General features: G+C 38.3%; 1 protein-coding gene across 5 annotated transcripts in view; it reads left to right on the top strand.

Annotated features, from left to right (window-relative positions):
• Positions 1 to 8,360, top strand: part of LOC113095190 (zinc finger E-box-binding homeobox 2-like) — a 66,012-nt gene extending 57,652 nt beyond the window's left edge. For 4 of the 5 annotated variants that reach the window (XM_026260827.1, XM_026260826.1, XM_026260830.1 and 1 more), the window contains 3 exons: positions 40 to 2,039; positions 3,595 to 3,775; positions 6,669 to 8,360. In XM_026260827.1, the coding sequence (XP_026116612.1) occupies positions 40 to 2,039; positions 3,595 to 3,775; positions 6,669 to 7,240 (2,753 nt within the window). In that variant the 3' untranslated portion in view covers positions 7,241 to 8,360. The remainder of the gene's footprint in view (positions 1 to 39; positions 2,040 to 3,594; positions 3,776 to 6,668) is intronic. The other variant, XM_026260828.1, reaches the window with a different exon arrangement.
• The last annotated feature ends 7,524 nt before the right edge of the window (positions 8,361 to 15,884 follow it).

The following is a 15,884-nucleotide window of genomic DNA, read 5'->3' as shown; positions in this document are numbered from 1 at the left end:
TCATGTTGTGATCAAATTCTTTGTCTGTCTTTACTGTAGGCGAGAAGCCATACGAATGTCCAAACTGTAAGAAGAGATTCTCACACTCCGGGTCCTACAGTTCACACATAAGCAGTAAGAAATGCATCGGACTGATCGCCATCAATGGCAGGGTGAGGAACAACATGAAGACGGGTTCATCTCCGACCTCTGCATCGTCCTCCCCAACGAACAATGCCATTTCACAGCTACGACACAAACTGGAGAATGGCAAACCTCTCGGTTTGCAAGACCAGTCCAACCACCTCAACATCAAATCTGAACCACTGGACTTCAACGACTATAAGCTGATGATGGCCTCTCATGGTTACGGTACAGGCAGCCCCTTCCTGAATGGTGGTGTGAGGGGGGGCAGCCCACTAGGCATTCAAAACTCCCACAGTCCCCTTCAGCACCTGGGCATGGTTATGGAGGGGCAAACTCTGGGATATCCATCACTGGGAAACAACCTTAGCGAGGTACAGAGGGTCCTGCAGATTGTGGACAACACAGTTTGTCGACAAAAGATGGACTGCAAGCCAGAGGAGATCTCAAAGTTGAAGGCTTACATGAAGGAGCTGGGTTCCCAAATAGAGGAACAGAAGCAAGGGCTCACCTCTCCCAATGGAACCCAGAACACACTTCCACTCATCAATCACAACGGTGCCACCAAGAGCATCATAGACTACACACTTGAGAAGGTCAACGAAGCCAAAGCCTGCCTTCAGAGCTTGACTGCGGACTCTAAAAGGCAAATTAGCAATATCAAGAAAGAGAAGGCAAATCACATGCTAGATATAGGTATAGAGGACAAAACGCATGAGAATAATAATCTAATGTTTACACCCTTCTCCTGCCAGTATTGCAAAGAGACCTTCCCTGGCCCCATTCCCCTGCACCAGCACGAGCGGTACCTTTGCAAGATGAATGAGGAAATCAAGGCTGTGCTTCAGCCCACTCAGAATGCCACGACCAATAAAACCGGCTTGTTTGCTGAGAAACACGGCCTCTTGCACCCCTCCTTCATCCCTGAGAAGGGCGTCAATGGCCCTATCAGTCCCTACAAGGACCACATGTCAGTGCTGAAAGCTTATTTCGCCATGAACATGGAGCCCAACTCGGAAGAACTACTGAAAATCTCCATAGCAGTTGGCCTTCCACAGGAGTTTGTTAAAGAGTGGTTTGAGCAAAGAAAAGTATTTCAGTACGCTAATTCCAGGACTCCTCCTTTAGACAGGAACCACGTGGAGTCTGGTCATCCAGTATCCGTTCACACACCCACTAAAGACTCTTTAGGCATTCGGTCTCCGATGTCCCTGTTCAAAGGTAGTGACCACATCACATCCCCCTCCATCCCTGAGCTCCATAACAATATTAACAACTGCGACACCCCACTCAGGCTCTCCAAAACTCCTCAGTTCACCAACCACAAGCAGCTGGGGGATAAGCTGGACCACTCCAGAAGCAACACGCCATCTCCTCTGAACTTGTCATCCGCCTCCTCCAAAAACTCCCACACTAGCTCTTACACACCCAACAGCTTCACCTCCGAGGACCTGCAGGCTGAACCTCTTGACCTCTCATTGCCAAAGCTCATGAAGGAGCCAAAGCACATCTTGACTGTGAAAAACCGACCCAAGCTAAACAGCACCCCCACTGACCATAACCACGCCATGACACCCCGCGAGCATGCAGATGAGCCGCTCAACTTGGCTTATCTCTCTAAGAAGGAGTTTGGCAGCCCCAATGCAAACAGCAATCTGGACAAAAGCTTGAGCCCCATGTTTGGTCTGAATCCATTCACTGCCAAACCCCTGTACAACTCCCTCCCGCCTCAAAGTGCATTTCCTCCCCCTACGTTCATGCCTCCGGTGCAGGCCAGCCTCCCGGGGCTGAGACCCTACCCGAGCCTCGACCAGATAAGCTTCTTGCCGCACATGGCCTACACGTATGCAGCAGGGGCGGCCAGCTTCGCCGAGATGCAGCAGAGGAGAAAATACCAACGGAAGCCAGGGTTCCAGGTAAATAACGGACTCGCTGTTTCATAAACCCTCAGGCCTGTGTTTCTTTTTTTCTATCCCTCTGGTGAGTGGAGCTCGGCTTCATTCAGACACTAATTAAAAGCCACTCAGAGTGGGAGAGGGGAGCTCACCTCACGCCCAGCGGCTGATGAGGCGATGAAAGAGAACCGCGGTTCCTGTGGTAGACGTCAATGCCTCTAGTGCCATACGCCGACTCTTTTAATGGTGAAGGTTATGTTGCCAGCCCTTGAGTGTCTCGTCCAAGATACAGAGAGCAGGAAACATCAAAGTGGGAAGTGTTCGTCGATCTAGTGTAGATGCGCCTTTGGCGCCGCTGCTCTTTTTACCGTCTCAGGTGTGAGAATAATCAGACACATAGAGAATCAGTGAACCTTAGACATATCTCTTTATTTCTACCCCTTTTTTTCATTTTGCCTCTTTTTTTCCCCTATATTTCTACAGCGAGAAAAGCTGAAATGAGCTTGAGCATAAAGATTAATAATGCACACTCCCCATGTTCATTACAACTCAGCGCTGAGGGCTGTTTAACATCGGGGAAACCATTCTGATAAAAAAGTATTAATAATGTTTCCTATTCTAAGTTATTAAATTAGATTTTAAAAATACAGCTAAGGGCATTTAGCTCAAATTGATTGCGGAACGATAGCACAGAGCTTTTTAAAAGAGAGTGCACAGAAGTATTGTCAGTTCAGAGCCGGCTGTCCATAATGAGGGCTTCGTCGCTGCAGTTTTGGCCATTTTGTGCCCCTCTTGATTTAATCATTACCGTTTGAAATTAGAGGACTGTGGCAATATTCCCCACTAAGACTCTCTTCCTATTGTTATTAGCTTCTAATGTAATAATATTTTTTTCCCCCATTAATTTAGGTTTAAGCCTATCGGGGTAATCTCTGCTCAGATAAATACTGTGCTAACACCCTTTCATGTACAAAATTAAACCAAATTTGAATGCAAATATATGGAATAAGGTGTGATTAAGAAGAGAGAAAGGCCTCATTTGCAATATCCTGCCTTTACATGCTTTTTCAGGTCGCAAACATTTTAATATTTAATTCTTAAGGCTACTCCAGATTTAGCTGAGAAATGCATATCGTATTCACATTTACATATTACACTTTAAATAAAAAATACAAATAAAAAATCATGAAATACATAGATTAAACAAGCAAGTTATCTTCAGATCTATTCTGTCATTTACAGTATATTGATTATTTTATCTGGGTGTATAATTTTTATTACAGTTTATTATGAACAGATTTAGTAATCATTACAATATTAATACATTATATCATTAGATCATGTTTTATTTTTACATTATATTATATTTTAAATAGTAAATTATTATAATTGTAAGTAATTGATTCTGACACTACCATATACAGTATATATATTTAATGTTTGTTTTATTCTAATGCTTATTGATTTGTGATTTGTTATTTTTTATTACTGTTGCACAGTAGAATGAGACACTTTCTGTGATGACAATAGAAATGATATAAAGCTGAAGGAGCTAACGATCGGCGTCTCTTTCCAGAGCGAGCTTCTCGACGGGCCGGCAGATTATCTGAGCAGTCTAGATGATATGGCCGACCCCGAGGCCTGTCTGTCCAGGAAGAAGATTAAGAAAACAGAAAGTGGTATGTACGCGTGTGACCTTTGCGACAAAACATTCCAGAAGAGCAGTTCCCTCCTCAGACACAAATATGAACACACAGGTATATATACTGTTCTAGACACCATCATTTAATAACTGTCTGTCTAACTCCAGAATATTCACGCTGCTTCTTCCTTTTTTTCTTTCGCTCTGTCTATTTCCACTACCGTAATCATGTTTGCATTTTGCTTTTCTTTTTTAAAGTAAAAACCAACATGTTTCTCTCCTGTTGACAGTCAGTGAGAGGATTTGTAAATAATTAATATGGCAAAAATATGACACTGACATTGCACTAAATTAAGAAAATATTTAAACAAAATTAAGCAGTTAGAAAAAAAAAAGGCTGGACTGAATAGTCTCTGGAATTGACTGGGAGTGAATCTTTGATATTTACGCTGTTAGTAGAGGCTACATCCACAGCACACATTTATTTATTTATTTATTTACAGATTGATTTTGGATGACTGTATGAACAGGGACAATTACATTTAAAATGTGAAAAAATAAATGAGGAATATTTTTGCTAAATTACTTCAATTTGAAATATTTAGGTTGTAAATGATAAGTAAAAAATGTTTTTTTTTTTTTTTTTTTATGTCAGTGTAACTTAATAGTTGTCATAACTGCATGCATGATTTACCCTTGAAATTAATATAATGTATTCACTATGATAATTATTACACAGAGATGCAGCAATATGCTTAAACTTATACTTATATTGAGATTTACATTAGATATAAAATTGTCAGAATCACAGCTTTGAACAATACAGATAGATCGATAAAGATAGAATAGAGAATTGCAAATAAGAAAATTGCAAATATTTCATTTTGAAATAAAATATGATAAAAAGTCTTTTAAATGTGTTGCCTAAATGAGAATTAGACACTTTCGGTGTGAATGTAGCTTTACAGTGTTTACACTAGATTTGACCGATAACGTGTCATATGTTCTTTAATACTGATCAGTCCGTGAAAGTAACTCTAGACAGATGCATTGTGATCTGAACTCATGCCTGCTGTGGACATAGAGTTAAGGCCAGATTCTCTTCCAGAGACCAGCCAGTGCGAATAAAAGAGTCAAATCAAAGTGAATTAGAGGAGGAGAGTAACTGCACTCACGCACACACACACACACACACACACACACACACACACACACACACAGTTTCTTTCTTTTGATTGCATCACCGTTTACAGTCAGTCTGAAAGGACATGGGAATGAATCCACTGACGTGAATACATCTATTTCATTTCCCTCAGTCTCTGTCTCTCTCTCTGTCTCTCTCTCTCTCTCTCTCTCTCTCTCTCTCTCTCTCTCTCTCTCTCTCTCTCTGCGAGTGGGTGATTCCTGTGCTGTTCGCGATCAGCTCTTGGCCAGTTACATGTGTCAGTAAATGTAAAGTTGAGATTAGAACTGATTTAGCATATCAGTGTAATTTCATACTATACAACATAAACAATTATATCTCAATATTTTTCTATATTTTGATGATATTCAATATGCATTCTGATATTTAAGTTTTTTTCGTTTTCCAATCCAAAAAAAATAAAAAATGTTTTAACCTAAAATTATACTTTAAATGTTTAATGCAAGTAGTATTTTTATGAAAAATGTTTTAATTGAATTTTTTCACTTTGATTTATATACGACTGTATTACAATCTGTAGTAATACAACGCACTATTTGCATTGTCTTTTAAATAAATTATTGAATATATAAAAAAATGCTACAAGATTGTTTTGAATCAGTTCATTTAAATTAAGTGCATTTCGGATAAATAATGCATGTTTCATATGTTTAAAGAAAGATAATCGTCAAATATGAAGTGCATTAGAATGAACACAGTGTTATGTAATTTTATATTGCCTTCAAAATCATCACAGATATTCAGTTTATCTCCCACAACTAGTTCACAACACACACATTCATATCTAAATGTTAATGTGCTGCATAGAATTTAACGTTTTTATTAAGGGCAATATTTACCTTCTATGGTTTATTTTTTTATTGGATTTTCAGGGGCAAAAATTAAATGAATAAAAAAATAAATGCAGAGCATGTTCCATGTCAACTGTGAATCAATTAAAAATAATAATAAATAAAAAAATCATAAAATGCAAAAGTAGCACATCAACATTAAGCTAGAATAAATTTAGCATAACAGTACGGTCATCCTGTTCAATTATACAGCTCAGAATCTTGAAAAAGCACGGTGTATTATGTGCATATTGAACATCAGTCAGCTCTGAGAGCGTGAATACAGATATCTGACAGCTACAGGTCACCACAGCGTCTGCAGAGACGCTTGACTGGCCTAGAAAAGAGCATGATGAAATAAATCAAATATTACATAAAACCCCAGCAATTAAATATCTGGGGCATTTCTGTCACTTTCAGTGGCTTTTTTTCTTTTATTTTTTCGGCCTCGAGCACCTGTTCGATCCTGACCGCAGTGTCTCCCCTCGCTCCTTCACTCTTTCATTCATGCCATCCATCGCTCTCTTTCAGCTCTTGTCGCCCCGGGTCTTTTCTCGTGACGTCAGGTGGTGACATGTCATGCAGCACACAAACAGAGACAGAAAGAGAGTTACGCAGCAGGAATCCGCCAGCACATTTCACTCTGTGTGTTTGCTCCTGCGCGCCGTGTGTTTGTTTGGTTTGCGCTGGTTTATTTATGTTGCAATGTTGTAGCGCTTGGGCCCTGCGCTGCCTCACCGCTTCACGCTTCACTTCTGTGAGGGAATGTTACAGAGTAAATACACAAACCAGACGGCGGCGCGTCAAGCAGAACTGCAACCAGAGCAGGCAAACATTCATAACACTGGGTTATTTTGGCCTGTTTTCATCGGAACCCTTTTATTTGGTGTTTATTTTGATCTGCTGTGTGTTTGTGAGAAGTGCATATCCGCTCGCTCACCGCGTGTGCGTCCTGTCGTTGTGTGTTTCCGCAGGTAAACGCCCGCACCAGTGTCAGATCTGCAAGAAAGCGTTTAAACACAAGCATCATCTGATTGAACACAGCCGACTGCACTCCGGAGAGAAGCCGTACCAGTGTGACAAATGTGGCAAGCGCTTCTCGCACTCGGGCTCGTACTCGCAGCACATGAACCACAGATACTCGTACTGCAAGAGAGAGGCGGAGGAGCGCGAGGCGGCCGAGCGAGAAGCCCGAGAGAAGGGTCACCTGGAGCCCACGGAGCTGCTGTTGAACCGGGCGTACCTGCAGGGCATCGCTCCGCCCGGATACCCCGAGCGTACGCCGGAGCCTATCCTCAGGGACGGCCTGAACGGGAGCATTCGGGAGCGACTCAAGGAGGTGGAGGGAGCCTTCGGGAAGATGAGCCGGCGAGACGAAGAGTTCGAGGAGGAGGAGGAGGAGAGCGAAAACAAAAGCATGGACACCGACGGAGACACCCTGAGGGACGAGGAGGAAAACGGCGAGCACTCGATGGACGACAGCTCCGTGGACGGCAAAACCGAATCCAAATCGGATCACGAGGACGGCGCGGAGGACGCGGTGTAGCTGCATTATGCAAAAACAAAGACAAAAAAAGGAAACTAAAATAAATGAAGTTTTAAAAATTGTACAGTATTAAGGCCTAAAGTATGTGTGGTGCTACCATCCTAAAATCACGTGTTCCATAGTATTTATAGCACAAACTAGTAACTTGTACAAAAATTGCACTCTGCTTCTATAATCAGTATGAGAATAATGAAATTATTTGCTGATGTATATTTATACAGTGTTAAAGAGGGGATCAGTATTTAATGTGTTTTCCTGCCCTCGCCACACACTCTTTTAGGCCGAATTCATGTGAAGGACCGTAACAGTATTCCGTTTGCGTTGACGATTTCGAGTCTTAAAGAGACTGTTTGGAGAGAGAACGACCGTTCGACCGGGACAGACGCATGGACGGTTGTTGCCTTATATGCAAACCTGTTAATCAGCGCGTTTCTAAAGTGCCAACCCTGTTCAGAAGAAGAGGATAGAGCTGTCTCTCTCCGATCAGCACGTTCTCTCTGTTAGCACAACAGCTCTTTAGTTTACAACGACGTTTGTGCAATTTTGTTCTCAGTATTACACCAAACCGTTTTGCAATGACAGGATTGCATCCTTTTATTTGTAGGTTTAAATAACATCTTATTTATGTGGCCCATTTTGTATCTCCTGATTTTATTTATTTCATACTGTACAGTACAGTATTATAGTTCTTCAATAAATAGATCTATTTTAGTAAAATGGAACGTGGAGCTGATGAGAGCATTTATTGTGTTTCCAGACGTTAATTGTGAAATGCAAAGTTTCGATTTCAGTTCATCGTTTTTGTTCTTTTACTTTCCATTTACTTGGAAATTCCAAAATTTGGGAACTTTTGATACAATATTGTGAAAACACTGTATTTTCAACTGAAAGAAGAACAAAAAAACTGAAAAGAGATCCACTTTCATGTCTTTTGTTGAAGTGGAACAGGGACAGTTGAAATTCAATGTATGATAATATCCTGACTGAGAACACACAGATCTTTCCTGAAATGTCTTTGTAAGAGTATTATGGACTTTTTAATTTGTAATTTCTCTTGGAAATGACCATGCTCAAATAAAAGTAGCCAAATGAAAGAACTCTTCCAGAAGGCGTGTGAATGTGGAGTGAATTATCATGCGTCGTCCGTATATTCATGTGTTTTTGTTTTAGAGGACACTCTCCGCTTCAGTTCTGGCTTTGACTCGGTGGAAATCTCACCTTTCAAAGGTGATTCTCAGCCTCCGTCATTAGATATTCCTGCCACTTCACAGCCGATGAAGGCCGAGCAGTTTTTCAATGAACTCTTCAAATAAAGAGCAGAGAACCTGTCGAACAAAGCCAGAGCGAGACAGACAGAGAGACAGAGAGACAGCTTAAAGTGTCTTGAGTTTCTACAGCGTATGCATATGAAAGCACAGATCAAACGCTCTCTCTCACACACACACACACACACACACACACACACACTGAAGATGCCCAACCATCTCGCTGCTCACCTGATCAATTGAGTTTGCAAATGCCAAAAAAAAAAAAAAAAACATAGAGGAATAAAATGTCTACTGAAGATGCCATATTACAACGGCTTTCATCTATTCAGTTTTTCAGTTTCAACTTCGAGAGAACAGTTATAGCAGAATTTAAACTGTGGTTAAAAATAATAAAAATACTTAGAACTTTATAAATCTGCTGCAGAATTGTTTCTCATTGAAACAGCAATTAGGAAAAAAAAATAATAATAATAAAAGTGTACAATTACAACATATGCACCAATTTGCCTGACGAAAGTATGACATTTATGGGGGAAAAACTGCACTGTTCTACCCCAAAAAAATAAAAAAAATACTGGAGATGAGTTTGAAATGTCTAAAAAACATCCAAACAAAGTAGATTAAAATAATAATAATACAAATTGTACAAAGTTGTGAAAGAGATTGACAGTTAGTCCTGGTCTTCCCCTAACAGTATATTTGTACTAGCAAACATAATTAGGATAAAAAAGAGTGTTGAGCCTTAGGTTATAGTTCACTGTGACATGTTTGGCAACTATAGTGTGTTTCAGATATAATTGTCATTTGTTCATTATAATTAAGAAATAAAGAAATAAAGAAAGAAAAAGAGTCCTATCCCAGCAGTCAGTGCTGTCAGCCAGTTCCTTTCCAGCTTTCCAATCTTAACATTTTTATTATTATTATTTGTATTTTATTTATTTATTTTTGGAAGGATGTGTGTTTCTGTTGTTTTCAGTTTTTGCTGTTATTTTTCACGTCTCTTGGAGAATTAATCGATGATGACGAAGCAGCAGTGTCAATGACGTCCACTTCAGTGGCTTTAACTTAATTAGAAGTTAATTAATAATCATTCAGGGAGTGAAGTTACATCCAACCCACCAAGACAGATGACTTTTGACAATAACCCACCATTTATTTGGGCATTTTTGCAGCTCTGACAACCCTCACCTATATTTTTATGTGACTTTACGTATTTTGTTACTCACTAATGACAACATGAGTTCAAAATGTCTGATGAGAAGGTGATTACAGGGTTAATAAATATATCAAATGAAAGGCCTTAGTAATTCTGTGAATCATTTAAACGACTCTGAGCAGACACACGGCCGCTCTGCTGTTCTTACAGTACGTGTGTGTGTGTTTTGGCGAGTGTGTTGGTATGTTTCTGCTCTATGATGATTCACTGCTGCTCTTTCAACACTGTAAGGAGCACTGAGAGGCAGACAGCTCTCTCTCTCTCTCTCTCTCTCTCTCTCTCTCTCATGAGCTCATATTGCTGTTGGCTCTGAAACATCTTTCTCCTGCACAGCTTAAATCTTCCAATGCAAAAGCAAATGTCATTCTCGCAGATGATATAACAGCACACACAAACACACACACACACACACACACACACACACACACACACACACAGAAAGAACACTGGACGCAGCACAGCCTTACTGTACACACATTTAGACAGCATAACCTTGTCATCTTATCGGTCAATATGAATGATTTCTTAAAAAAAAAAAATCTGAAATAAATAATATGAGCTTTTCTTTGCATAATAATTATGCTAAAATCTTTATGATTGCATGAAATTATTCAATATCAAGATAATAACAATAAATGTTGTTTTTCTTTTTGTAAATTATATTTAAAATGTATTACATGTATGGAAGCGCTTTAAAGACAAGGTTAAATGTGTTAACAGAATGCATTAGGTATCATGAACTAACAATGAAAGACCATTTTTACAGCATTTATTAATCTAGGCTAATGTTCATTTCAATGGTAATGTTAATATTTGTTCAAAGTAGATTTTTACACTTTTTATACAGTATTAGTAAATTTGTATAAGTATTTACAAGTATAATTGTTAATCTTGATTGATAACTGCTGTAAAGAATAAGTTCATAATTATTCTCATAAAAGCCAATATATTAAACCTACAGTTAATGAAGCTATACTGAATTTAACCCAATTCAATTATTAATAAACAAATTAGGTCATGAGCTCTAAAATCACAAATATTTTAGAGAATAACTTTTATATTGAATAATATTTGAATCATATACAGTACATTTAAACTGAAAATAAAATATACAATACATACACTTTTATATAGTTTATTTTCATAGTTTTCATGACTTATATTAAACAAATATTGTATATTTTACAAATTTTATATTATAAAATATTTTATTATATATAATATTGTATACCATTATGCAAAATTATTACATAATAAATATATTCTACACCAAATTCAACAAGATTCATAGACAAAATGTTCTAAAAAAATAATTCTAACACACATTATTTCTGATTTATCCTCAAGTTTTGCTTGACTCAGACTTTTGACCTAACTTAATTATTCATGTCTCCCATATGCTGCCTGTACAATCCTGTGTGTGTGTGTGTGTGTGTGTGTGTGTGTGTGTGTAGGGCCTGGCACTCACACAGAGAGACGGTTCAATGTCGCACAGTCAGTCAGTCAGACAGATGAGCAGAGAGAGGCCAACAGCTGCTCTGTTCAGAGAGAAACGCACAGAACACAAATCATAGAAACTCAAGACTAGCAGTGGGTTAATCCATATATATATATATATATATATATATATATATATATATATATATATATATATATATATATATATATATATATATATATATAGGTCAATCAATGTAATATTTGTATTATTTATTTATTGGATTATTTTTTTTTTTTTATATTTTTTGATTAATAATTTGTATTTCAGAAGGTACTGAGATGTTTCCATGAACTTTGACCAACATCAGTAGTTACCTTTTAACCTTTATTCATTGCCGAACACACTAATGTGCACATGCACACATTTACATTTGCCGTGAACACACACACACATACTGTACCTACAATAACAGCCTATCTGGACTATTCATTTAAAAGAGGAGAAAGGTAATTATAGGTTTTGCCAGCACATTTTATGGAGCCTTTGATATGCAGAAACACAGATTTGATCGGCTGGCAGCAGGTTGTGTGTGTGTGTGTGTGTGTGTGTGTGTAGCGGAGTGCTGATTAGATGCCTGATCAGGGCTCTGACTGCAGGGTCTCAGCTGGGGACCAGGAACATCCTTCATTATGCATTTCCAGGGGAGTGGAATTGTGCTTGCGTGGTGGCCTGTCGCAGGGGTTATAATCATATCTGTTTAGATTAGCGGTCAGTTATCCTGACATAGATCCCCCCTTCATAACGTGTTCACATACACTGACAAACAGTCAAAGCAGTGAAACTCACTTGGGCCCAGGACAGAACCCTGATGGACACCGCACCACTGTATGGTAATATAGCTGATACAGTCATGTGACTCCACAGCTGTTTGTCAGCATAAATATGCAGCAGTTTAACAGTCAGTAATTTAGACATAAAATCCTACTTATTCTTTAACTTGTTCAGCATTTATAGGCCGACTGCTGCCAGTTTACTCGACGGGTTGGCATAAACAAGTGTGTGTTATGAGCAGGCTGTTTATAATAGACTCACCACCGTTGCCCCTCGCAGGTGGATAATTGCACGTTCCAGTCCCAAAATGCAAAGCTGAACGCGATCAGACCTGTTTTAGAGACATGGAAACCTATGCCTTTTTTCATTTTTCCTTCTATATGTAATTTTTTTAAGGCAAGCATTCACACACAGCCGTTGGGGATTATGCCTAATGACAGAAGTTAATTAAATAAAGTGTAATTTTTAAAAACAGTTCATGAACTGCAAATTATAGTTAAGAGCCCCTTTAATGCTCTGCATGTTAATTACATGTCTTAATATTGCATACAAAATAAAGGATCCAACAAAAAAAAAAAAAAGGAAAATAGGGAGAGAAAACAATTTGTGAGTACATTAATTTCATTTATCACTCTGTTTAAAATTGTTGAATAGAGTGTTTATACAGTTTTTAGACAGATACTTTACTGAGCTTTCACTGTGCAACTGAATATTAATAAAATGATACAGTTCTAAACATGAAAAGACAATCAAATCACAGTAATTTTTTTATGTAAAATTATGTTCATGAGTATATTTTAGGAAAAAAAATGAGTTGGATAATATCATAACCACAATTAGTTATGAAGTTTCTTAATTCAATTCAGCAGACATTCAAAGCATCAAAGACGATCTGTTCAAATCACCACAAACACACGATGTTGCTTTCTTTTTTTAATCATAATTTTGGCCTAAATTTGGATTGGACAGTTTGAGGAGAAGTAGTTGGAGAGGGGAGTGGGATCTTTTTGCACGTTCCCACTCTTGTAAATGATTCGTTAGTGCATATTATTTCTGCCTAACCTCTGAAATTACTTTCTTTTTCAGCTGACGTCATCAATCCCTCTGATTTTGTAACCACTTTTTGTCTTTTCAGAACAATCACAACGGAATATTGTTTCACTTGGTAAGCGTCGCAATAGCTGAAGTAAACATGAATGTTCATATTCAAATATCTGAATAATTGAATGACATCAGAGTCAGTGTTTGATCAAAGAAACATGCAGATGCCACACGACTTTCTGTAAAATGCATGTCTTGTCTGCTTAACGTAAAACACAAATATGATATGAATGATATCCGGCCAGCGTTTGCTCTTTGACTCATATGCAAGGAAACCTCCACATCTCTGTCTTTCATGTGAAACAGAAACTACAAGTCTATTCGAGTTCATTAGCCTTCTCATAATTATCCTCCAGGCTCTTTGGAGAGATTTCCTTTTTTTTTTTTTTTACAGATCGGTTATGAAGTTCGGCTCTTGAGAGGCAAAGAGACTCTTGACTCGCTCAATTGAAATAAAAGAGGGAGAAAAAGGTCCTGGCCATTTTGTTGCTTTGAAACCTTAATCTAGAAAAATTCAACTTTCCTTTATCCTTTAATACCAGATCAAAGAGCCGAGAGTGAACCCGATTCAAACCCGTCCATTATAGAGGAAACAGCAGAAAGGCTTTGAGAAAGTGTGAAACGTCCTCACACAAAAGAAAAGGTTTGGAGGCTCAATTACTCACTTATTCACCGGCCTAATTTTATGCGTACTTCATTTGCATTTCATTTTTGAGGGCGAGGCTGAAATTTCGCCCTGGTAATTACCCTGCAAATACATTAACGACCCCAAGAGCCATGCATCAGTCAATATGCGGCCTCCACAGGTCGTGTCATGGGGGGAAGCGGTCAGGATACCATGATCTTTTTGATGTTGTTTTTTCTTTGTGGAATTGCTGCAATCTTTTGAAAGATTTGTGATATGTTAAAAAGACTCTGACGGATTCTGCGTTCACCTCCTGGTGAGCTCAACTTCAAATGCCTCGCTTTCAGACCTCACTCACCGTCTCCTGTACGGCATCCGTCTTTGAAGACCTGTGAAATGTGATGTTTCAGATCTGGACTAAGTCCAGGACTGTCGTTTCACTTCCTTCGCATTTCAGGCAGTTTTCTTTTGGAAATGTTTGTTTGCTCTCGTGTGGCGTCGACTCGTTTAATTATTTCATTTTAGTGCAAACGCCGATTTGGCGAGAAGCTGCATATCGATCATGAAAGAAGGCAGGGTGATTAAAACAGCGTGAAAAAAAATAAAAATAAAAATAAAGATAAACAAGACAAAAGTGAGGAGGAAAAAAAACAGCAGCTTTTCCTTTGGAGCCAGAGACCACCCTCGGCTCGCTCACTTGTAATCATCTCAGAATTTGCTCAGAAACACTTGCGAACTTGTGTGGGAGTTGTTTTTACTTCATTAAAAGCTGAGTCTAGAGCCCACGAGAACTCTCACACTGCAGAAACGAACCCTTACCACAAGAAAAACAACCGGGAAAAATACAACCACGTCCTGGAGTTCTTTTACAAGTTGACAAAACCTCAATCCTGTGTGGAATCGCTGCCCAGTGAGGATGCTGATTGGTTATTCAGCTTGGAGAACAAACTCCGATTGGTGGTTCAGAGCTTTGTGTTTCACCTTTATAATCGTCTCAAGACTAGTAGAGAGAATCATGGGAAATGTGGGTGAGAGAATTCCAACCCGCTCTCACGGCAATTCATACATTTTTGACAAAGTGGCTTATTCGTACGAATTCGGACGACACACTCGTACAAATTCATACGATTGTTGCCAAATCTTACGTATTTTACGAGTTGCACAATTCGTATGAATTTGTACGAATGACCTAGACCTAACCTAGACCCCCTAAACCTAACTGTCACTGGGGTTTAGACAAATCGTATAAAATCGTACGAGTGAGGTCGTACAAATTCGTACGAATAAGCCACCTCCTAAAATACGTACGAATTGGCCATGGGATAGCGTTGGAGAATTCACACATTTAACCCCATTTGTTTTAAATATGTATAAATTGTAAAGTATTGTAGACTACTTTGAATTCAAAATGGACAAATTCAATTGACCAACAAATTTAATTAATAATTCATATTTTTTTATAGTCTCTTGCTCACTCTTTATTTGATCAGACTGATATATATATATATATATATATTTATTTATTTTTTTAATTTTTTTTTTACATAATTTTATCCAAAGTGGATTATAAAATTATAAAACTGTTTTAGTTCCAAGATGATAACTGATGATACTCACTGAATTAAGCGTGCAACTTGAGATCATGTGACAAATTTAGTGAGGTCATGTGACTGTGTTTGTAGCATGCGGCTCTCTAAAACAAGCTGGCCCGCTGTTTCTCCATTTTATTTTATTTTATTTTATTTTATTGAAAGTAGTATACCGTATTCAGTATATAAGCTATTATTAAATTTTAAATAAAGTCTCTGTCAGGGAAAATCTGCTTGTTATGCTGATGGATTGGCAGCAAAGAACAACAACTAGGAAACAGAAAGGATGAAGATGTCAATCTGCAACAAATGATCCAGAGAATGAGGACAAATGATCACATGCATAAACACATGCAGGTATTTCTCTAAAACTCATGCATAAAGTGTGTTTATTTCGTAGTCTTGTTGAAAGCACACTAAATTGTGTTTTCCAGTGTTGCATATAAGCAGCATTGATTTGTATGGATTATTACTATTATTATTATTTTTTTATTTTTTTATTTTTTACATTTGACTAATGTGATTCATGTATATGGATTATATGACCATGTGAGTGTAAATTATAGTGACCGA

The sequence above is a fragment of the Carassius auratus genome, unplaced genomic scaffold, assembly GCF_003368295.1.
Source record: "Carassius auratus strain Wakin unplaced genomic scaffold, ASM336829v1 scaf_tig00215632, whole genome shotgun sequence".
NCBI lineage: Eukaryota > Metazoa > Chordata > Actinopteri > Cypriniformes > Cyprinidae > Carassius > Carassius auratus.
Note: the sequence above shows the minus strand (reverse complement) of the source record. Positions and strands in the feature narration are given on the sequence as shown.